The sequence below is a fragment of the Loxodonta africana genome, chromosome 11 (assembly GCF_030014295.1).
Source record: "Loxodonta africana isolate mLoxAfr1 chromosome 11, mLoxAfr1.hap2, whole genome shotgun sequence".
NCBI classification, from domain to species: Eukaryota; Metazoa; Chordata; class Mammalia; order Proboscidea; family Elephantidae; genus Loxodonta; species Loxodonta africana.
In genome coordinates this window covers 88,544,869-88,569,536 of record NC_087352.1, presented here as the reverse complement: position 1 = coordinate 88,569,536, position 24,668 = coordinate 88,544,869, and the positions used below count along the sequence as shown (strand labels likewise).

At 36.5% G+C, this 24,668-nt stretch overlaps 1 protein-coding gene across 9 annotated transcripts in view; it reads right to left on the bottom strand.

The window, feature by feature from the left end:
• Positions 1-24,668, bottom strand: part of ESCO1 (establishment of sister chromatid cohesion N-acetyltransferase 1) — a 133,906-nt gene that overhangs the window by 49,064 nt on the left and 60,174 nt on the right. For 6 of the 9 annotated variants that reach the window (XM_064294656.1, XM_064294657.1, XM_064294660.1 and 3 more), the window contains 5 exons: positions 24,372-24,432; positions 23,845-23,931; positions 23,400-23,514; positions 20,579-20,710; positions 417-506 (listed from right to left, as the gene is read on the bottom strand). In XM_064294656.1, coding sequence (XP_064150726.1) covers positions 417-506; positions 20,579-20,710; positions 23,400-23,514; positions 23,845-23,931; positions 24,372-24,432 — 485 coding nt within the window. Of the gene's footprint in view, positions 1-416; positions 507-1,065; positions 1,190-20,578; positions 20,711-23,399; positions 23,515-23,844; positions 23,932-24,371; positions 24,433-24,668 lie in introns of those variants that run through there. The other 3 variants (XM_064294661.1, XM_064294662.1, XM_003406361.4) reach the window with 3 other exon arrangements.

Genomic DNA, 24,668 nt, shown 5'->3' with positions numbered 1-24,668 from the left:
GGACTGACACAGTGGCTGCACCAATGGGCTCAAGCATAACAATGATCGTAAGGATGGCATAGGACCAGGGAGTGTTTCATTCTGTTGTGCATAGGTTGCTGTGAGTCAGAACCGACTTGACAGCACCTAACAACAACTTATTAAATTCACACTACAAAGTTTAGCACAGTTTTTCAATTGTTTATATTCTTAAAATCCTTATTTCTTGTTCTTAGAATTGGTGTTTACATGTACTATGCCAGCATTGCTAAACAGGAATCACAAAAATACTTGAGATGGAAGAACACAAGCCCTTTCCTTGCAGTATTACATAACTGCAACACTTCAGCATGAGTAACTGAGTTTTGCATGTTTTCCTCTTAAAATATGCTACACTAATTTTATGCACTGTACATGAAATCTCACTGGAAATGTACCTTTTTCAGGGCATACTTCGGGTCTTCAGGAAGAACCATTATTATCCTGCCATCAGGGTACTCAGCCAGAATTCTTTCTTTTTTCCAGCCCTAGATATAAAAAAAAGAGTAAATTTTTATGTATCATATTTTACTCATCATATCCATTTACAAGAAGAAAAAGTACATAAATCTGTCTAAAAATTTCAAACACAGCAAAAATATATGCTCATTAATTTTAACTAATAAAGCATGGTGAATCTGCTATTTTGTTAAGCGCATAATAGAAACAACACAAGCAAATTTCCTCCCTACTATTCATTCAGAGATACATCTAACACCACAAAAATATTTCTAAGTATCACTTCCCATTTTAAATTAATTTTGAAAATCACACCGAAAGCAAGCCCCTTAAAGTCAATGATTCCCAGAACCTGAAGGATAACTCTCCCAGCTTCTTGTTAAAAGATTAAACTCTTAAATTTCTTTGGAACATGGTTACCTCCACAGACACACACTCATGGTTTAATGTCTGGCATGCTAAAGACCTCCAGGAGGTTTTAAATGAACTGATTTGCATGCAGTAGCCCAGTATGTAAGGAATAGTTTTTATTCTTATTGATCACAACTATCAAAGTCACAAGAAGGAGACTATAAAAAATATAACTACCTTCTAAGAATCTAATAGGGAAGGAGAGGCTACGTTGTGTGTATCTGAAGTTTAACATACTCAAAAAAAGAGAGGTAATAAACTCTTCTTCAGATCCACACTCGTGGTGATTAATGAGCAGAACCTGCATGAAAAAAAACAAAACAAAACAAAAGCCACTTAAATCTAGTAAGATGGGACTGAACCAGAGGTTAAAACTAGGAGCTTTGAAGTTCAAAATTAAGTACAGAAGGAATGAGCTTAACTGATTGTTCCATTTGTCTTACCCGAACAACTTTACGTAAAAAGGCCTTTCAAAAAGCAATACATACTTCTATTAGTGAAACCCATTATCTTCTTTTGAAATTTGTTTCTCCTAAGAATATAAAAGCTCAGTAAAACCAAGAAAAAGACAACTAGATTTTTTTTTTATACTACGTCAAGTTTCAGAGGAAGTTGGTTTTTGAGCTATTTTTTGGGAGGGTGCTGAAAAGTCCTAATTTTCACCAAAGAGATTGTTGTAAAAATTTCTTAAGAGAGCATTAACATCATTTCTAGAGGGTGCAAATACAGAGGTTGTTCTTTTTAAACAATCCAGAATGGGTTTTTTTTTCCCTCCTTGGCAGGGGGCAGGGGTCTTAGCTGGGGATAAAAAATTCTACAACAAGCTTGGTACACTTAATAATTTGGATTTGAATATTTAAAATCCTGAATCTGTTTACAAAATAGGGCACCCAAAGGAAAAGTAAAATTCTGGTGATTATCATTAATAACGACTGGTAAATTGTTCTCAAGATTTTAAAAGAAAAAAGGAGCAGAAATAAGTCATTTTTTTCAAATTAGAAACTAAATCTGAATCATATACAGATCTGAATATAGGCAAGTAATTTAAAACAGCATAAAAGGTATCATCTCTTTAAAAACGAACTTCTGTTAAAAATATATTACTTTTTTAAAAAAGCTTTTTAAAGGAACCTATTTTTCATAAACTAAAAACAGAAACTTTTCACTTTAAAAATGTTTAACTACAAATTTAACAAAGAACTAGAAATTTAAGCCACCTCAAGTTATAAGAAAGCCATACTTACTGAATTGAACTACCTAAAGACAACCTGGTAAGTTCTTTTCCTATTAATCACCTTTGAAAACCATAATACTGGTCTAATGTGATTATACTGCACCACAGGCACTAGACAATTCTTGTGTTTTACTGACTTTTAATGCAAAGCCTTCCCTTGAAACAAATTGAGACTTTTATGTTCATGTAGAAAATTTTAATACAATTGGATTTGATATAATTTTATGTTTTAAATGTGATTGTCTTTTCATGCACTAAATACAAGACCACCATATCTAAAAAGCAGGAATTATGAAAGGCAAAGTTACTATTGCTTAGGTTTCTAATGCTCATGAAGACACATGTTTTAGTGAGAACATTTTAACAGTTCTGGAGTAAAAGTTCAAGGTTTAAATCCTCGTTTTTAGTAGTTACTAGCTATATGGCCTTGGCTAAATCACTGGAGCTCTGATTTTGTTTCCTGATCTATAAGATCTATAAAATGACTGCCACCCACCTCCACCACTTGGTAGTTAAGAAGTTTATATTTATGAAGATTCCTCACAGAGTGGCCACTTTGTAACTCTTAGTAACTTCTATTCTCTCTTCCTACTAGTATATCACACCAAGATCGATGCAAAACAAGCGAAGTCTAGCAAAACAAGCCAAGCAAGAAAATGTCACAAAAGTTAAATACAAGAATAAAGTCAATCAGGGACAAAGCAAAGATGAAAGAACCAAGATGGCTAAGGTCTGTCAGGTAATATACTCAAGATATTTATGTGCCTCAGCTGCAGTTAACTCATTCCTGGTCTCCATAACCCCAGGACCCTCGTGACTTTAGAGGAGAATTTAGAGACATGGTGGAAAGTGTGGGGGAGAAGTGCAGCTTTTACTGTAGTGATAAATTCCAGGGCAGTGCGTTCACACTTCCCACCTTTGACTCTAACATGTCACACATATCCCTCTGCTAGCAAGTATTTTTCCAAACCCCAAATTTTCTTAATCTAGTTGCTGAAAAGCAGAAGTCTTTATATTCCTAATTTATATTCCTAGTAGGGTCACTATGAGTCGGAATCGAATCAACAGCAATGGGTTAACAGGTTAATAGCAATCAATGACTATGCTCCTTGTAGCTGTGGTTACTCTAAACTTCATAGAGTCTAAAGGAACAGAAGGGTTTTCTCGTCTTTTTCCCAACGAAAAAGACCACAAAAGAAAACAAAGTATACTGGATAGTAGTTATGCTGATGTATACACACTTGTTAAAATTCATCAGCTGAACACTTGAGATCTGTGCATTTAATTATATGTAAATCATACCCCAATTTTAAAAACGTATACTAATTTTTCAGGAAAAGGCTGAATGAGGCTGCCCATTTGAAAGAATACCAGAGAAATAAAACTGACAACCAGCTTAAAAAAAAAAAAAATCAACAAATATTTCAAGGACAAAGAAGAGATAAAGAGAGTACCTTTAGATTGAGAGAAACTTCACAGATATATCAACCAAGGCAATATATGAACCTCAATTCAAACAAACAGCATAAAAATCTGGTATTTGGGGAATTTTGAACACTGACCAAATATTCAATGATATTAAGAAACTGATTATTTTTAAAGGTATGATTATATTCTTTAAAGAGTTTTCAATGTTTAAGAAATAGAACATTAGGAAATTAAAAAATGTTTTCATTTTTTAGAAATACTGAAATATTCACTAAGATGATAACATGATCCCTGGGGGTTTACTTCAAAACAATTGGGGGGAGGGTGTTGGATGAAAGATGACTGCCCGTTAATTATCAGTGTTGAAGATGGGTGATGGGTACAGGGAGGTTCATTATACTATTGTCTGTATTTGTGTGTGTGTGTGTGTATGTTTTTATTAAACTTTTTATACTGGAAAATTCAAATCACCGATCAAATCAAAACCGTATCAGTGGCTCAAGATTTGCTCAAATACTATTTATTTAGAAGTGACAAATGAAAGCAAAACTTATCTAGTCAGCAGAGTAGCTAGACCTGGGGTGGGGGGAAAGCAGTGAGTGCAAGAGGAGTGCAAAGGGGATTCTGAGGCGCTGGGAACGTTGTGTTTCTTGTTACATGGTTGTGTGCATTCACTTTGTGGATATTCACCACCAAGCTATACAGCTCATTATTTGTATATTTTTCTTAAAAATTTTACTGAAAAATAATCACAAGATTTGAAAAACATTTTAGTTCAACAGCAATTCTAACAACTTTAATGTTGAAATAAATGTATTCTGAACACCATTTCTTTTTAAAATCAAGTAAGTCTTCAGAAATTAAAATTAGCTTATTGAAAATTCAGTCACAAGCTGTACTTGAAGAGTTCCCAAAAAGCATAAAAACTGCAGAAAAGCTCACTGAGACATTAAATTACGGATTCTTGAAATACGTGCTTTGTTGAAATGGATTTTAAATGCAAATGTTTATTTATGCATATTTAAAAGCCAGCAAGGATATACACCAAAATATAAACAGAAGCTACCTGAGTGATGGCATCACAGTGATTTAATTTTTTTTCCTTTTAGCCCATCTGTATTTCCGTTTTTTTCCTACTGTAATAAATTGGCCTAAAAAAAGTTGATATTCTTAACTATCCCAATCTGCTGGTTTTAAATGCATATTATGGACATTTCTTGGTGAAAATAATCCTGTACTAATGACAATACTGATAAAGGTTGTTTTTCTAGTCAAATGTGACCTTACTGAACTTTTAAAACTTGTCTGAAAAAGTCAAATTATTAGATGCTACCACAGGAATACCTCAGAGATATTGTGGGTTTGGTTCCAGACCACCATAATAAAGCAATTATCACGATAAAGAATCACATGAATTTTTTTGGTTTCCCAGTGCATATTAAAGTTATGTTTACACTATGCTGTAGTCTATTAAGTGTGCAACAGTTCTGAAGAAAAAACAATGTTCATACCTTAAAAAATACTTTATTGCTAACAAATGCTAACCATCATCTGACTCTTCAGCGAGTCGTAACCTTTTTGTTGGTGGAGGGTCTTGCCTCCATGCTGATGGCTGCTGACTGATCAGGGTGGTGGTTGCTGAAGGATAGGATGGCTGCGGCAATTTCTTAAAATAAGACAACAATGAAGTTTGCAGCATCAACTTACTCTTCCTTTCATGAAAGATTTCTCTGTAGCACGCAATGCTGTTTGACAGCATTTTACCCACAGTACAACTTCTTTCAAAATTAGTCAATCCTCTCAAACCCTGCCACTACTTTATTAACTAAGTTTACTAGTATTCTAAAACCTTTGTTGTCATTTCAAGAATGTTCATAGCATCTTCACCAGAAGCAGATTCCATCTCAAGAAACCACTTTTTTTTTCCAGCCATAAGAAGCAATTCCTCATCTGTTTAAAGTTTTATCATGAGATTGCAGCAATTTAGTCACATCCCCAGGCTCCCCTAATTCTAGTTCTCTTAGTATTTCCACCACATCTGCAGTTACTTCCTCCACTGAAGTCCTGAACTCCTCAAAGTCATCCATGAGGGCTGGAATCAACTTCTTCCAAACTCTTGTTAATGTTGATATTTTGACCTCCTCCCATGAATCACAAATGTTCTTAATGGCATTTAGAACAGTGAATCCTTTCCAGAAGGTTTTCAATTTACTTTGCCCAGATCCATCAGAGGAATCACTATCTATGGTGGCTATTAAAAACGAAAAAAAAAAAAAAACCACAGCTGTCGAGTTGATTCCGACTCATAGCGACTCTATAGGACAGAGTAGAACTGCCCCATAGAGTTTCCAAGGAGCACCTAACGGATCTGAACTGCTGACCTCTTGGTTAGCAGCCACAGCACTTAACCACTGTGCCACCAGGGCTTCCAATGGTACCTACAGCCTTATGAGATGCATTTCTTACATAATAAGACTTGAAAGTCGAAATTACTCCTTGATCCATGGGCTGCAGAATGCATGTTGTGTTAGCAGGCATGAAAACAACACAGATCTCCTTGTACACCTCCATCAGAGCTCTTGGGTGACCAGCTGCCTTGTCAATGAGCAGTAATAATTTTGAAAGGCATCTTTTTTTCTCAGCAGTAGGACTCAATAGTGGGCTTAAAATATTCAGTAAACCATGTTGTAAACAGATGTGCTGCCATCCAGGCTTTGTCGTCCCATTTACAGAGCACAGGCAGAGTGTATTTAGCATAATTCTTAAGGGCCCTAGAATTTTTGGAATGGTAAATGAGCGCTGCTTCAACTTGAAGTCACCAGCTGTACTAGCCCCTAACAAGAGAGTCAGCCCGTCCCCTGAAGTTCTGAAACCAGGCACTGACTTCTCCTCTCTAGCTATGGAAGTCCTGGACGGCATCTTCTTCCAATACAAGGCTGTTCCGTCTGCACTGAAAGCCCACTGTGGAGTGTGGCCCCTCCATCAGTGATCTCAGCTGGAGCTTCTGGGTGACTTGCTGCAGCTGCTGCATCAGCACTTGCTGCTTCACTTTGCACTTTTACGTTATAGAAGCGGCTTCTTTCCTTAAACCTCATGCACCTACCTCTGCTGGCTTCAAGCTTTTCTTCTGCAGCTTCCTTACCTCTCTCAGCCTTCACAGAATTGAACAGAGTTAGGGCCTTGCTCTGGATTAGGCTTTGGCTTAAGGGAATGTTGCGGCTGGTCTGATCTTCTATTCAGACCACTAAAACTTTCTCCACATCAGCAACAAGGCTGTTTCACTTGTTATCATTCGTGTGTTCACTGGAGTAGCACTTTTAATTTCCTTCAAGAACCTTTCCTTTGCATTCACGATTAGCTAACTATTTGGCACAGGAGTCCTAGCTTTCCATCTATCGCAGCTTTCGGCATCCCTTCCTCAATAAGCTTAATCATTTCCAGCTTTTGATTTAGAGTGAGAGATGGGCAACTCTTCCTTTCACTTGAACACTTAGAAGCCATTCCAGGATTACTAACTGGCCTAATTTCAATGTTGTCGTGTCTCAGAAAACAGGGAGGCCTGAGGAGTAGGAGAGAGACAGGAACGACCGGTCCGTGGAACAGTCAGAACACACACAACATTTATCAATCACCTTCACCGTCTTACACTGGGTGTGGTTCGCAGCGCCCCAAAACAATTACAATAGTAACATCAAAGATCACTGATCACAGATCACCATAACAGGTATAATAATAATGAAAAAGTTCAAAATACTGTGAGAATTACCAAATTGTGACACAGAAACATGAAGTGAGCACATGCTATTGGAAAAACAATGCAGACAGACTTGCCCAACACAGGGTTGCCACAAACCTTCAATTTATTAAAAACACAATCCTCTACAAAGTGCAATAAAACAAGTATGCCTAAAATAGTCTGCATGTGACAGCTATAAGGAAAAATGCAGTCAATTAAAAAATATGTATTAACCACCTACCATGTGTGCAAACCACTGATCTAGGCAGTACAGCATAGTTATAAGAGGACTTTATAAATCAGAGGGGCCCAGATTCTAATTCAGACTTGCTACTTACTAGCTGTATTGCCTTGGGCCGATTACTTTTCTAAACCTCGGTTTCCTCACCTATAAAATGGATATAAAAACAACTACAACACGGAACTATTGAGAAGCTAAATGAGAACACACTATAAAACGGTGAGCATATTGTCTAGCACAACAATAAGCAATCAATAAATAACAGCTCCCATTATCATCACTATGATGATTAAGTATTTTCTTGTACTTTTTTAATGTTCAATACCTTAACGCCTTACAAAGTCATTCATGATCTGGCCCCCCATCTATCTCTTCCAGCCTCATCTCCTGCAGCCTTCCCAATACATCACACATTCACAAGCCATAATGAAATACGTTTTCCACCTTTTCACATACCATTGTGCTCCTGGCCTCATAAGCCATTGCTCTATACTTCCCAGGCTCAAAGAACTCTTACTTATCCTTTCTGACTCTCTTCAGGCATTAACCTGGCTTCTCCAATCTTTGTTGGATGTCCTTGCTCTGTGCTTGTATAGTAACCCATATGTATTACTAATTTAGCATATTCCATACTATTTAACTATTTAAATATGTTTACTTATGTGTGTCTCACACGTGTGTCCGTTGTGTCAGTTAAGAGAACTTCAAATGTAATCACAATATCAAACATTACTAAAAGAATAACATTTCTCATAAGATAAAGTTGGTTCGGACCTGTATGTCAAACCAGAGGAATTATGAGATTCTTTTCTCTTCTATCATCCTCAAATAAAAGAATCCTAAATATCTATTACACACCCACTGCCATCAAGTTGATTCCAATTCACAGCAACCCTGTAGGACAGAGTAGAACAGCCCCATAGGGTTAACAAGGCTGTAAATCTTTACGGAAGCAGACTTTGACACCTTTCGCCTGCAGAGCAGCTGGTGGGTTCGAACTGCCAACCCTCTGGATAGCAGCGAAGCACTTAACCGCTGTGCCATCAGGGCTCCTATCTCTCTATTAAAAAAAAAATCGTTATGGTTGAGTTGATTCCAACTCACAGCAACCCTAGAGAACACAGTAAAACCACCCTGAAGGGTTTCCAAGGAGCAACTGGTGGATTCGAACTGCTGACCTTCTGGTTAGCAGCTGAATGCTTAACCGCTGCACCTGGTGGAGCACCTGGGCTCCACCTCTCTATTTAGAGTCACAAATTCAGTTAAGTACATGCTTTTCAGCTTGTAGCAACCATTTCCAACTATATATGAAATATTTTTATTTGATGTAAGTCTCATCTTAAGGTCATCTGGGACTCAGTGAGAATATCTACTGACCTCATTAGTATTGCTCATGATTTTAAAAAACTCCCTTTACCCAAATATAAATACAGCCTCCAAATCCATTGCTGAATGTTCTCAAAAAGAACATATTTGGGAGTTACCTTTCCAGTTAGGATAAAGAAAAGTCAGAAAAGATTACTGTTCCTGTTGTAATAAGAAAACATTAGCTAAACCAAAAAGCGTGATTTTCTTTAAAGGCATTAAAGGGCTGTGGACACAAAAAGTCTAAACCAACTGATCGCCAGAGATGAACAAGCGCTCCCTAGATGAGCAGAGACCAGCAGTCATTTTCATCTCTAGGACACTTACCAAATCTGGGAGTACAGGCCAAGAAGCATGCATGCCACAGGCAGAGGAACTTTGTGGGACAAGGAGAAGTCAATCAAATTTCTAACAGCCACAAGTAGGTTGACATAGCAGACTAAAATCTTGAAGGAGCTCCAAACACAGAGGTAATTCTCTGCTGAGTCAGACTCGAAAGTAGAGAAATCTTGTGTCTTGCGGTGCTTAAAGCCCCAATGTCTGCTGGAGAGAAGTACTTGGTCCCAACATCAAGACATTTGAAAGAAAAAGTGAATTGAAAACTAAAGCTTCAACCCAGCTCTGACTCAGCTCAATTCCTAATTAGATCTAAGAGATCAGCCCTTCACCCATAGTTGCCTGACAGTGGAAGGGGAGAGCTCTTGTAGGGGGAAAAGGGTATCTGCTTCAGTCTCTGCTATTCTTTTATACGCCATGTCGGATGTACAATAAGGGGAGACCACGAAAAGAAAGAGAAAATGATGACCCAATCAAGAGAAAAAAGTTAATACAAAGAAACCAGAAATGACCCAGATGTTTGAATTAGCAGGGAACTTTAAAATTGGTAATATAAGTATGTTAAAGATTTTGAAGAAAACAGATGGACAAACTGTGAAAAGAAAGACTCCAACAGATAAACTGAGACTCTAAAAATGTACACACTATAATAAAAGGACTGGAAGCATTACCTCCATATATAAAAGAAAGTATAACTTACAGGGAACCCTGGTGGTGCAGTGGTTCAGAGCTCGGCTACTAACCAAAAAAGGGTGGCAGTTCAAATCCATCAGTTGCTCCTTGGAAACCCTATGGGCCAGTTCTACTGTGTCCTATAGGGTTGCTATGAGTCAGAAGTAACTTAACGGCAACAGGTGTATCTTACAGAAATTCTTAAATATAAACTGAAAAAAAACATTGGTGTAAAAGGATCTATAATACCTTTTTACATCATAATAATAATAAGAGTTAAATTACTTTGACTATTTTTCCACATGAAGAACCACTTTAAGCAGCTAAATTCAGTCAGGTGTATAATTCCATGTAATCTATATGTGGAGCAAATAATTCAAGAAGCTGGACTATATGAAGATCTCAGCATCAGGACTGGAGGAAGACTCATTAACAAACTGAGATATGCAGATGACAACCTTGCTTGCTGAAAGATCAAAGACTACAGCCTTTAGTATGGATTACACCTCAACATAAAGAAAACAAAGATCCTCACAACTGGACAAATAAGCAACATCACGATATATGGAGAAAAGACTGAAGCTGTCAAGAATTTCATCTTACTTGAATCTACCATCGACACCCATGGAAGCAGTTGTCAAGAAATCAAACAAAATATTGCATTAAGCAAATCTGCTGCAAAAGTGTTAAAAAGCAAAGATGTCACCTTGAGGACTAAGGTGTGTCTGACCCAAGCCATGGTATTTTCAACTGCCTCATATGCATGCGAATGCTGGACAATTAATAATGAAGACTGAAGAAGAATTGATGCTTTTGAATTATGGTCTTGGCAAAGAATACTGAATATACCATGGACTGTCAGAAGAATGAACAAATCTGTCTTGGAAGAAGTACAGCCAGAACATTCCTTAGAAGTGAGGATGGCAAGGCTTCGTCTCACATGCTTTGGACATGTTATCGGGAGGGACCAGTCCCTGGAGAAGGACATCTTGCTTGGTAGAAGGTCAGCGAAAGAGAGGAAGACCCTCAATAAGATGGAATGATACAGTGACTGCAACAATGGGCTCAAGCATAGGAACGATTGTGAGGATGGCACAGGACCAGGCAACATTACATTCTGTTGTATACAGGGTCAGTATGAGTTGGAATTGACTCAGTGGCACCTAACAACAACGTATAATTCTGTGTGTAAACCTAGTTAATACACCTCTAATTGTCACAATGAATTAAAATATGGGCTGCTTTACATATTTTGAAGTACATTACTAAAAATTTTATTTTACCTGACTTGTAAATATACACAATTAGTTCTATAACCCCCAAAAGACAATTATATTATCAATTCCCAGTGAACAAAAGTCAACTTATACTCGAGTTGCCCAAGCCTGGAGAGATGTTCTGATTTAATCTATTTTTAGATAAGATAACTAAGACTCATGATTCTTATTCTGTGAGAGAACAGGTTTCTTCTTTAATTCACTATATTTGTTGAACCCCTACTGCTCATCGGCAGGTACTCTTCTAGCATAATAAACAGACTATCAAGGACTCTGCTCTGACAAAGCTTATACTCCAGTGGGAGACACATACAACAAACTTTCAGAATGTGATAAGTGATCTAAAGACAACACTGATAAAGAATGACACGGAGGGGGAGCTAGTTCATACTAAGTTGTTAGGGAAGGTATTCTGGGAGGGTGACATATGCTATAAAATCTGAATATAGGGTCAATATGTGAAGATCTGAGAGAAGAATAGTCCAGGGAGATTAAAGTATACACTAAGAACAAATAAGCTGGATGTTTTAGAAAAAGAAAGAAAAGCCACAGGGATGGAGTAGAGAAGGTAAGGGGAAGTATGTGAGGAGTTGAGATCAGAGAAAGATGGAGTATGTCACACCTTGATGCCATAGCTAAGTAGCTTAGATTTATTCTGTATGTGATAAGAATTCACTGAGGAATTTTAAGTAGGGGAATGACATAATCTAATTTTAACTTTTCAAAGACCACTCTTTTGTGCAGAAGAAACTGGGAGCAGGGAGACCAGTTAGGGAAGCATTGCACAAGCGGTCTGGGCAAGAAACAATAGTGACTTCATTTAGAGTGGTAGAGGTGGAAATGACAAAAGTGGGAAGGTTTGGAATCTATTTTGAAGATTTATTAATGGATTGGATATAAGGAGTGCAATAAAAAAGATCGGAGGATTATTCCCATGTTTTCAGTTTGAGCAACTAACTGGATGGTGGTATCTTTTCTGGAATAGGACAATCTATAGGAAGAACAGGTTAGAGAGGTTTTATTTGCTACTAGTTATGTTACAGGGTCTCCCCTTCAGATTTTGTGAATGCTTTAAAAAATTTTTTTTTAAACTGTTGCATATAATATTCATATTAAAGGCATTTTTCCTCCACTATATCCCTCTAAGCCAAAGCAAAATTATTTTCTAAGATTTGGAAGTGCTCCGTCCATCCTATACACTATAATGTTCTCAGTCTCTAAGACATAATAAAGTAGAAAAATAAAAAATTCAAGAACCAAGGAACAGAGAAACAGTGACCTGGATATTTGACACATAAAGTTTGGTAATCTTTATTTAACAAATTCCTACCTGTTTCTAAAAAGGATTTCTCAGCACAGCGTATTACAGCCTTAGCTTTATCCAGGGAAAGTTAATGAAACTCAGACCCAACTCTTTGACCTGGCTCTGAGTTCCTCCTACGAATTTACCAGCTCCCTATTTTTATGCCCCCAGGATTCGAGAATACAGTTCTAAAAGCCCAGGCTACTCTGCTTAGATTCATTTCCCATTTCCAAGACTTTAAAGTCTGTACTCCTGCTCTGCTATTCACTTTACTTCTCTTTTCTCTCACGCCCAGTTTCCTTTTTCCTAATCATCTTCACAAGAAGTACAAAAAAACTATACGAAATGTTTAGAAACCAAAGTTTATTGGTGATTACTTGGGGTGGGAAGGAGGAAGAAAGGAAAGGTTAACGGTGATGGAAAATCGCACTGATGAAGGGTAGGGTTGCACAGCCGATTGCTGTACTGTTAACAATAAGTTGTACCCCTATTAAATAGTTGAACTGACAAAAGTTGTGTGATAGACAAATTTATAGCAACGACAAAAAAAAAAAAAAAAAAAAGAGTAGCTGCTGAGGCTGCTTATGTACAACCAAAAACCTCATGAGATTTGGTTCCTTAGTCTGGAGGTTTAGGGTCATGTTTTTATGGTATATCCTAGTAAATTGGCCTAACAGCATGCTTTGTGTCTCTGCTCTACCTCCTAGTTCCTTGCATAGTGCCTGGGGTCTTAAAAGCTTCCAAGTGGCCATCCAAGGGACAATTGGTTTCTATTTGTCTGGAGCAACAAAGAGGAAGGACAGTCAAAAATGTGTGCCTAATTGCCTCCATGAATACCTGCCTCCTTTGCCATGAGACCAAAAGAACTAGATGGTGCCCAGCTACCGTTACTGAACATTTTGATCAAAGTAAATTCTATAGAAAAATCCTCATCAAAAGGCGAAAATGCAGAATAGAATTTCAAATTCTCATGGACTCCAGACTTTCTGGAGCCAAGCAGACTGGCTGAACCCCTAGAACTATTGCCCTGAGATAATCTTTAAACCTTAAAGCAAAAATATCCCCTGAAGTCTTCTTAAAACTAAATGATAGTTTAGCTTAACCAGTAAAGAATGTCTGCCTTGAGCACTGTGCTCTTTTAAGAATTATCTATACGGGGTCAAAGTGACAAAAGCAACTCCAAAGACCAGACTGGAACCTTGAGGGGTAGTGAGTTTATGTTAAGAGGTGAAGAGTAACTCAGAAAAGGAGGGTGAGAATGGTTGCACAGCTCAAAGAATGTAATCAGTGTCACTGAATTGTACCTGTAGAAATAGTTCAAATGGTGTTATGTTTTGCTGTGTATATTCTCGACAACAAAAAAATAACTATACAGAAGTAAACTCATTTGTATTCAAATTTGACATAAGGAAGGTTAAGAATTACTGCATCATGATTTCCCTTAAATTACAAATTTAGAGGTATTTATGACCTCTCTCCTTAGCTTTCTGCAGCAGTGCTATCCAACAGAACTCTTTGCAATACAAATATTCTAAATCTATACTGTCTAATTAAGTAACCACTAGCAAGGTGATGGCTATTGAGCCCTGGTTATTGTGACTGGGGAATAATGCTTCTAATTTCATGTGGCTTAGTGGCTCCTGTACTGGATAATGTACTATAGCCAATCACAGATCTGTCAAATCTTTCTTCGAAGCTTCTCTTGTTATCAATATTTTCCCATTTACCTCACACATGCACTACTCTCTCCCTACATGCCACTGAAATACTATTTTATCTTCCTACATTCCACCGAAATATTATTTCAGTATTATTTAAATTTTACTATACCATTCACTCTACTCAAAATGCTTCAACACCTAAAAGAAGAGAAACAATAAAGTCCAAAGAGCATTCGAAATACCCCACAGTCTGATCCGATGTATTTTTCTAGCTTTAAAATCCACAAAAATCTCGATCCAGTCAAAAAGATCTACCCATTATTCTTCACAAAGATGTTAAGCTTTCTCATGCTTTATACTATGCTATCAATCACATATGACCCCTTAGCTCCAGTTCAAAAAAATCAAATCTTAACTCTTCCCTACCTAAGAAAACAAATGTCTCCTTTGACCACTGCTTTACCAAAATAATTATTACCTTGTTATGGATTGAATTACGCCCTCCAAAAATACGTGTTGTAAATCCTAACCTCTATTCCTGTGGTGGCAAACCTGGTGCAGTAGTGGTTAAGAGTTTGGCTGCTAACCAAAAGATCGGCAGTTCAAATCCACGAGGCGCTCCTTGGAAACCCTATGTGGCAGTCCTACTCTGTCCTGTAGAGTTGCTATGAGTCGAAATTGACTCGACAGTAATGGGTCTGGGGTTTTTCATTTGTTTGTTTTGTTTTTTTATTCCTATAGTTATAATCTCATTTGGGAATGGGGTACCTTTATTATGCTAATGAGACAGGGTAACTGTAGGACGTATCCTGAGTCAATCTCTTTCAAGATATAAAAAGAGATTAAACAAGCAAGCGGAGAAACAGATGGAGTAAGACACATGCCAAGACACATGGAGATCTCCAAGGAACCAGGAAGTAGAAACTGAAGAGACAAGGACCTTCCTCCAGAACTGACAGGGAGAGAAAGCCTTCCCCCTAGAGCAGGCACCCTGAATTTGGACTTCTGGCCTCCTAAACAGTGAGAAAATAAATTTGCTTGTTAAAGCCACCCATTTGTGGTATTTTTTAAACAGTGAGAAAATAAATTTGCTTGTTAAAGCCACCCATTTATGGTATTTTGGTTATAGCAGCACTAGATAACTAAGACAGAATTTTGTACTGGGAATAGGGTGCTGCTCTATCAAATACCTAAAATGTGGAAGTGATTTTGGAATTGGCTAATGCGTAGAGGCTGGAGAGTTTTAAGGTGTCTAATAGTAAAAACCTAGATTGCCTTGAAGAGACCGTTGGTAGAATTATGAACGTCAAAGGCAATTCTGCTGAGGCCTCAGAGGGAAGTGAGAAGAGCTACAGAGAAAGTCTATATACACATGAGAACAGAGATGGCACCAGCAACAGAATGTGGATAGAAGTGTGGACGTTAAATGCGCTTCTGGCCAGGCTTTAAAGGAAAATGATGAACATGTGACTGGATAATGGAGGAAGGGCAATGCTTCCTATGCAGTGGCAAAAAACTAGTAAGTTATGAACTTGGATACCTGGCTGAGAAGATTTCTAGGCAAAATCTTAAAGGGGCATGTGATTTCTCCTTGCTGCTTATGATAAAATGCAAAAGAAAAAAACAGACTTAAAAATGAACTGTGAAAAATTAAAATAAAAGTTAAAAATTTGGAAAATTTGTTAATTTCTTCTAAGGACACACATCCTAGAATGTTCACTAAGGATGTGGTTACATATCTTTTGTTAAGGAGATTATGTGACTGATAATCTAACCAACTGCCACAGCAGAAAACCCATCAAGTCTGACTGAAGGGGACAAAGAAAGAATGAAAGGAAAGCATGCTGTCTGCCTCTTGGAATTCTAGAGGCCGGAAACAGGCCAAAGGAGCAACATATGTTTTCCTCCAAGAAAAGAAACGGGCCATCCATGGAGCAGCTCAGAGGAATGAGCACTGGAAGCAGTGCCTTCTTGGTTTCAAATGGTGGGGCCATGGTCTCCTGATTCTCAAAGGATGGGACCACAGCCTCCTAGGTTTCAAAGAGTAGGATCTTCACCAACTCAGTTACAGAGTGTGGGGCTTCTGTTAAGGTGTGCCAGGGGAATGGAGCTGTCACCCAAAGCTGAGGGGGTGGGGCTGCCATGCCCAGGGGGCAGAACAGGGCCTGCTGGGTCCGAGAGGGTAGGGTCGCCACTCAGATGGACTAAGAGAATGGGGCCATGCAAAACTGAGGGAGCAGAGTTGCCATCCCAGAATCCATCCCAGAATCCAGACAGTGTGGCAGGGCCATTGCCCACATGATCTCAAAGAACAGAGGACTATTTTCAAGCACTGAGAACTAAATTGTTCTGCTGAGTTTTGGACTTGCTTGGTGCCTGTTATTCCTTCTTTCCCATCAACTTCTCCCATATGTAATGGAAATGTCTACCTTGTGCCTGTTCAACCATTGTACCTTGGAAACAAATAGCTTATATTCTAGACTATATGGGTTCACAGATGAAGAGGAATTTTGCCCCAACGTGGAATACGCCTAAAGCCTCACACATATTTGATTTAGATGATTCAGAAGATGACATTTAAACTTAGAGGTGATGTAAGACTTTTGGGATGATGTGATGGGGTGAACGTGTTTTGCATGAGGCAAGAACATGAATTTTGGGGGGGTGGGGTCCAATGGGTGGCATGTTATGGATTGAATTATGCCTCCCCCCCCTAAAATGTGTTGTAAATCCTAACATCTATGCCTGTGGTTATAATACCATTTGGGAATGGGCTCTCTTTGTTATGTCAATCAGGCAGGATTAACATAGGATGTTTATCTTGAGTCAATCTCTTCTGAGATAGAAAAGAGATTAAATAAGAAAGCAGAGGAGAGATAGGGTAAGATAAATGCCAAGACACATGGAGATCTCGAAAGAACCAGGAAGCAGAAGCTGAATGAAAAGACAAGGACCTTCCTCCAGAGACACCAAAGACAGAATGCCTTCCCCCTAGACCCGGTACTCTAAATTTGGACTTCCAGTCTCCTAAACTGTGAGAATATAAATTTCTGTTTGTTAAAGCCATCTACTTGTGGTATTTCTGTTATAGCAGCACTAGATAACTAGGACAAACCTCTAAATTGCAAAGTGAAGGTATGATTTACTTAAATATTTAATACTGATTACTTAAAACTTTTCTTATTGTTTAACTTTTCATTTGTTTCAGACTTTGGTCCTAAATCTAAGGGCCAAGACCATATCATACAGCCCTGATAGTGCCCTCTACATGGCATTCAGTCAGATGTTAATTAATTCAAAGGCGATAAGGAAGTATACAGGAAAAAAGGGTTAAATTATGAATTTCTTTGCAAAGAATAACCTAAATGTCATTCCTCTTCTGCATTACTGAAAGCTAAAAGTTGACTCGAAATGGTTAATTAAAGATCAAACAAAATACAGCTAATTTCCTGGTGAGTTCCCAGCCTGTGAAATAGCTTAATGCTCAAGTTAAATACATACCACTAGAGAAGTAAGCAGCCCTGGTGGTGCAATGGTTAAACACTTGGTTACTAACCAAAAAGTTGGCTGTTCGAACTCACCCAGCAGCTCTATGGGAAAAGACCTGGTGATCTGCTCCTGTAAAGATTACAGCCTAGAAAACACTATGGGGCAGTTCTACTCTGTCACACTGGGATACTATGAGTCAAAAATCAACTTGACAGCACCTAACAACAGTAACAGGAGAGAACTTTTCCTGCTTTCTCCTCACACCTTTAAGAAACAGTACATTAGTTCACAAAGAAAAACTAAAGTAGTTCCTAGGTCCAACCCAGAGTCCAACCTTCCATTGAAACATTTCAAAGCTCCTTCCTAAACGGTTTCTAATAAGTCAGATAAAATACATTTCCCTAAATGGTGTCAATGAAGCCAATAAGACAAAATGAAGGAACAGAGAGTGCACCATCACACTCTCCCCTACCTCCAACCAAAGAGAATATAAGAGATAAAAAAAAAAAAAAAGAGCATTTTAGTCAATTAAGAATAGGCTCTGTGAGCACTGATTTTTACTATAAGTACATAATTTAAACATTATTTTAACCTTTTTAAAACAGGGCTTTAGCCATTTCTAATTGTCATAGGGTTATCAATCAACCTATCTAGGGGAAATGTTTAGCCCAAGAAAAAGATATTTATTTTCTAAAGAATGTCTGATTAAAATTTAAAAACAGATATTCTTTGTTTCTAACTTATCCTATTTTAAAATAGTCTTAAAACAGAACAAATCTTTATTGTCAGTTCCTGAACACTGTCCATTTAAAATGAATTAAAGCCAGAGTACCAAGTGATTTCTTTTCTGTGCTTTTCTCCAAGAAACATACATAGCAGGTAAAACTGACACTAAATAAAATCAGATGTTCTGTCAAGCACTTCAAGTGCTTAATATCTGTGCAAGGCACAAGAACTGGGTGCTGAATAAATACTTAATGTCGTAACTCAAAAACCAGAGCTGTAATCACTGTAGAGTATCTTTAAGATGTTGTTATTAGGTGCCACTGAGTCGATCCTGACACATAGTGACCCCGTGTGACAGAGTAGAATTGTCCCATAGGGTTTTCACTGTAATCTTTATGGGAGCTGAATGCCAGGTCTTTTTCCTGTGGAGCCACTGGGTGGGTTCGAACCTCCAACCTTTTGGTTAGCAGATGAATGCTTAACCATTTCTGCCACCAGGGCTACTAATCTTTAAGGTATGTTTTTATCTTCTTTCCATTACACTAAAAAAGAATGTTATAACATTTTGGGGAAGTTTCTACCTTAGACTCTATGTATGCCTACAACTGGAAACATCAAACTGAATTTGATGTTAGCAAAGGATGGCTAACTGCTAAACTCAATTCCTTCTTTTGAGCTTATTTCAAAAGTAAATACAATAACCCTTAGAGCTGTCCCATCAAGGGAAGGGTATTAGGGGTGGCTGGGGCAGGAATCATTCTTCCCTAGTTGTTACATTGCTTTGCAGTTTTGCAGGAGAGCCAGAATTTGTTTAGAAGAATATGGCTCTACCTTGTCCTATAAATTAATTTTCCTTGGTATTACAGAAGAGCAAAGAACATATTTCCTGACAGATTTCTTTACTGCTCCTCTCGGAAATTAAGAACTTTCCTTAGGGTAAAGAATAAAGTTTTTTAAACCTTTTTTTTTTTTTAGAAAACTAAATTATAGCAAGAATCAAATAAGGTAAATTGAGCAAGATTCATTTGGACTAACCTCTGCCAGGTTCATGTACATAAAATAAACTGAAATATTTTTGCCTCATAAGTATTCCATAATTTAGCTACCTGAGAGAATTATTTTTCTTTTCAAATTGCAAGAATATTAATATAGTCAAACTGGAAGAATACAAAATTTCAAATGATGAATCAGTACCTAGCTATAGATAATCTGTGTCCCATACACTTTATACATCATTTGAGTGTGAAGAGGGGTATGTGTGGAAAAGGCAGATGAAATAAGGACGAGCCACAGAAGGGAACCAAAAAAAGAAAGCCCCGCCTATTTTGGGTAGAAATAACCGGATGAATGAGACAATGAATACAAACCCTTCAACCAAAGGTAAGGTTATGAATTTAATTAAGGCCAATAAAGACCTTTAAATAATCAACATCTGGTACCTTTGAAAGGCCTAAATGGAATGAATTGGTGATCTCAGTTCAGATATCCTGGAGGTCTTATCAATGTGAGTGTACAGTACTGAAGGTAACATGTATAGAATAAAAATAGATTCCATTTCAGATATGGGTAAACAGCAATTACATTAAATTACTATTTTCACAAGATATCTGAAATGGTTCAAAATTGCTAAAAATTTTGCTATTTCCAGAAACAAGTACTAAATAATACCCATTATGCCTCAAATGCACATATATTAAGACATATTTTACACTAAAACATATTTACTTTGTGGGATTTTTTTAGTACACTACAAAATTCTGAGGTCTTAACCTTCTAGAATTTTTCTTCTTAAATTTATAGAGAAAAACTCTCACAATAGAGAAGGTAAAGGAAATCCCAAAACCACCTATTTGGTAAAATATGTATGACTATGAATCCCAAAATACAAAGTTGTGCCAAGCTATATGAGTATTACACAGGTTCACCAACAGTTAATAATTATTAAAAAAGAAAGAAAATAAGATAAAATACTCAAGTTGAATTGTATTACTTCTTAGAAGAGGTATAATAACTACTTTAAAAACATAATTTAAATAAAAAATCCCACAACACAAACCAGCCAGAATAAACTAGCTGGTTTTTATGTTTGGCTTTGTTTGTTATATACTACAGCTTCCTAAAAACAGAAATTTCTTCAATTACTTAAATTTGGCGATTTATCTCATTAAGATCCTGACCTAATTATCTGAATTTGCTTTTGAGAAGGCACAAATTCCACTTACCACATACTTTACAGCACTTATAAACTGGTTGTGGAAGAGGAGGTGCTGTGTTTCATCTTCTGGATTTGAAGCTGTGTAAAGCATTCCACAGACATTACAGGAAACGGCTCCGAATCTCTTTTGTCCTGCATCCTATTTAAAAAAATAAAAATAAAAAGTTCCCCCCGCCAAAAAAAAGAATTATTCTAGTGCATTGGCCTCTAAGGCTATAATGTGAACATAAAGTGAGAACTGTTTAATCTACAGTGAAAAATATTCAATATTAATTACAAAAATTAGGATATTAACCTTTGAAATCTGTGACTTTATTAAGAAGTACTTCCATTTTAGTAAACTGATCCCTTTCTCCATAGCACCCAATAACTCAAAAAATTGAGAACTATCTTAAACACTACAAACTTAGTCCTGAAACCCCAATAACAAAAACTATATAAATGAGAATTAATATATATATATTTCAGACTTGTAAAAATTATACTGCTTGAATCTACACAAAATAATGTTTTATGGACTCCATTTTTTTATATTCAAAACTTCAAGTTTATTAATAAAAAGTTCACAAATATATTTCAAAAAAGAATATAAAAGATATGAAATACAAGCAAAATGTTAAGAGGAATAAAGTAAAAATAGATCAAATCCACCCAACCATGCAAACCTAAAACTAAAAACCAAGTGCCGTTCAATCAATTCCGACTCATGGCAAGGCCCTGTGTGCTGGCTAGAACTGTGCTCCATAGGGTTTTCAATGTCTGATTTTTCAGAAGCAGGTCACCAGGTCTTTCTTCTCGGTCACCTCTGGGTGGACTCAAACCTTCAACCTTTTGGTTAGCAGCCTGGCACATTAACTATTTGCACCACCTAGGGACTCCATGCAGACCTAACTCAAACAAAATAGATGACACTCTACGGTCACCTGCTTAAAATTTGTCACAAAAAATCTACAAATCTTCCATGAATATATGGACTGCCCTTTTTTAAATGTCTTAAAAGTCTGTTCTCTTTAATAGTTTTCTTCTAGGTAGTTTGTAGACATTAAAAAGAATATTTTGATGTCACTAGAAACTCTTGATGAAAGGTAAAATTAAATTTTTTCAGTTATCTTTATATTAAATAAAAAAGAAAGACTGCTATCAGTAACTCACATTTCTGGTCTGGAATAATAACTGTTTCACAAAGTGTTTTCTATTCTTGTCCTTTATTCAACAAGAAAATTTCAGCAATATGGCTGAATTTTTTAAATAAACAAAAAAATTCTTTTATTTTTTCTACTCTATAATTACCCAATTTGAACTTCTAGCTGAAAAGAGTAAGATCTAAGACAGTATCTCTAGTGTCTTAGAACTAGTGTTGAATGGTAAAAACAAATCAAACGGTAACTAAATGATTGTGTATAAAAAAAGGGAAATTCATTCTCAAGTATTAAAACTACTAACAAAATGTTACTTAAAATTTATTTCAGGCAGTTTTCAGAGCCATTAGTAAGCATTTATGCTTTGGTTTCCTCAATGATGAATAGAAATAATAGAAGTACCTGTTTTATAATTTTTCTATGAGGATTGAGATAATATAAGCAGAGCACATGCAACAATTCATTCATAAAGTATTAGCTGCTATCATCATCATCTCTAAACCAGCATGTCTGATAAAAATGGAATTCATAAATCTAATTTAAAATTTTCTAGTAGCCATGTTACAGAAAGCAAAAAAAGCAGGTGAAATTAATTTTAATATTTTACTTAACCCAACATATCCCAAATAGTATCATTTCAACATGTAATCAATATAAAAAACTATTAATGAGATTTTTCACATTTTTCAGGGTTTTAGTCTTCAAAATGTGGTCTATATTTTTACATTTACAGCATATTTCAATTCCAGTGATCCACATTTCAAGTGCTCAGGAGTCGTGCGAGCTACCATATTAGACGGTGCACTTCTAGATTCTGTTGGTCTAATCCTATGTCGCTAGCATACTGATTTCATAACAGGAACATTACTAAGCCAGATAAAACATGTTTTCCCTTCATATTCCTTCTCAAAAACCTCTAGACAATTTTTACAAAGTTATTCTCTCCCATATAAATGTTCGAATCAATCACCTGTTCCCCTCAAATCTCTACTGATGATGCTGACTGGAACTACATTAAATGTCCCTCTTACTATGTATGGGTTCCTTCATTTTTATGTTGTCCTCACTCCCTTAGATTTTTCAAAATCATTCAAAGTAACTCCCTCTTTTTCTACCTTGCCACCACATTGTACTTATTTTCTACTTCCAATTAACTACTGGTTTATCTGCCCATAAAATTTATTTTTAAAATTATAAAGTATATATTTAAAAAAAACTACTGCTGTCAAGTCAATTCTGACTCGTAGCAATCCTACAGGACGAGTAGAACCACCCCATAGGGTTTCTAAGGCTGTAAATCTTCACAGAATCAGACTGCCACATCTTTCTCCCACTTATAAAGTATAGATATTTAAAACCATTTTATGTATTAAGCTTTATTTTAAAATTTAAATCAACTACTGAAAGAAGGTAGTGATCAAATGACATATGTAAGAAAGTTACAATATTATATAATCTGTTATAAATGAAACCAGAAATATGAAAATTGAATTTTCATTACTTGTTACAGGATGAACTTGACATTTATTTGGGGGGTGGGACTTTGTAATGATATGCCTATTTCCAAGATTTACGATGACAAAAGAAGCTTCTTTCAAAAAAGGAATAAATTTATTCTTCAACAACTTATATAAACAGGGTGCTTATAATAAGACTTCACAAAAAAGTAGGTCAAATTTGTATGCTTACTATGATCAACTGTTTCTCATCAGCTTTCTCTGCTTCTTTTAGTTTTAAGTCCTTTGGAATTTTTATCTCCAAATGAGAATTGCACTTAGGCCAAGGATGATTTGGTGGTGTCTCCCTTTAAAAAAAAAAAAATTGTATTAAATGGTAGAAATCCGTATCACCTCAAATCATTGGAGGGAACAAAATAGCTTATTTTTTATACAATACTGACAAGTCCCACCTTTCAAGGGGAAAAATAACCTTCCAAAAAAATCAAGAAAACTAATTCACAACAAACAAAAACTGTAGTTTCTAAGTTTAGTTTTATAGCTTTAGCCATCTGAGTCACTACAGTTTGTCCTGGATACTGTTTGTTGGTAATACCTAAGGCAAAATAAGTCAGACCGAATTTAATTCTAACATTAAAAACAGAACAAAAAGCTCTAAACCCATTTAAAACACTTACATATTGATAATACCCAGTATTTCCAAGGGTGTGGCGAAATGAGCATTCTCAAACACTGTAGCTTCGAGCATAACAGGCCCAGCCACCCTGGAGGGAAATTTGGCAATGCCAGATAATAAGTCCTACAGCTATGAATTTACCCTAGAGATATTGTCACACAAGTGGGCAGATACATGTGTTTGCCACAGGATTTTATTTTGGTTTTTAATAGAAATAAACTATAAACAACTAAAATGCCCACAAAGTAGAGAGCAATTAAATAATCCATGGAACTTTCACATACTGGAATCTACGACAGAATTTAAAAGAATGAGGTGGATGAAATGGGAAGTGGAAAAGATACCCATGATACATTAAGAAAAACAAAAGCTATAAAACAGTACATACAGGCATAGAAAAAAGTGTAATACAACGAGAAATTGTATCACTGTCTTTCTACAAGGAAAACTGAAGATTACTAGCATAGCTTTTTTGGGAAAAATCCTCCAAACTCAAAGATTTATACTTACATCTAACTAATATCTTACCTGTTGTCACTGTTTTTAGATGTTTGGTTATTGAGTGTACTGTGCTGTTTGGAAGCTGAACCTGTAAATTAATCAGTAAGATGGGTTATGTATTAAGTTTTGTACTAGCTCGCCACCAAACGGTCAAAAATCAATTATACAAAAAGGGAGGGAAAAAAAAAAACTCAATGCACTAAATGCTTTACTTTTAATAAAGATCATGTGATAAAGTCAGAACTCCCCTCCTACTTAGACAGTACTCTTCAGAGAAGAGGCAGAAAGGCTGTTCTATATGTGGACTACACAGCTACAAAGAGA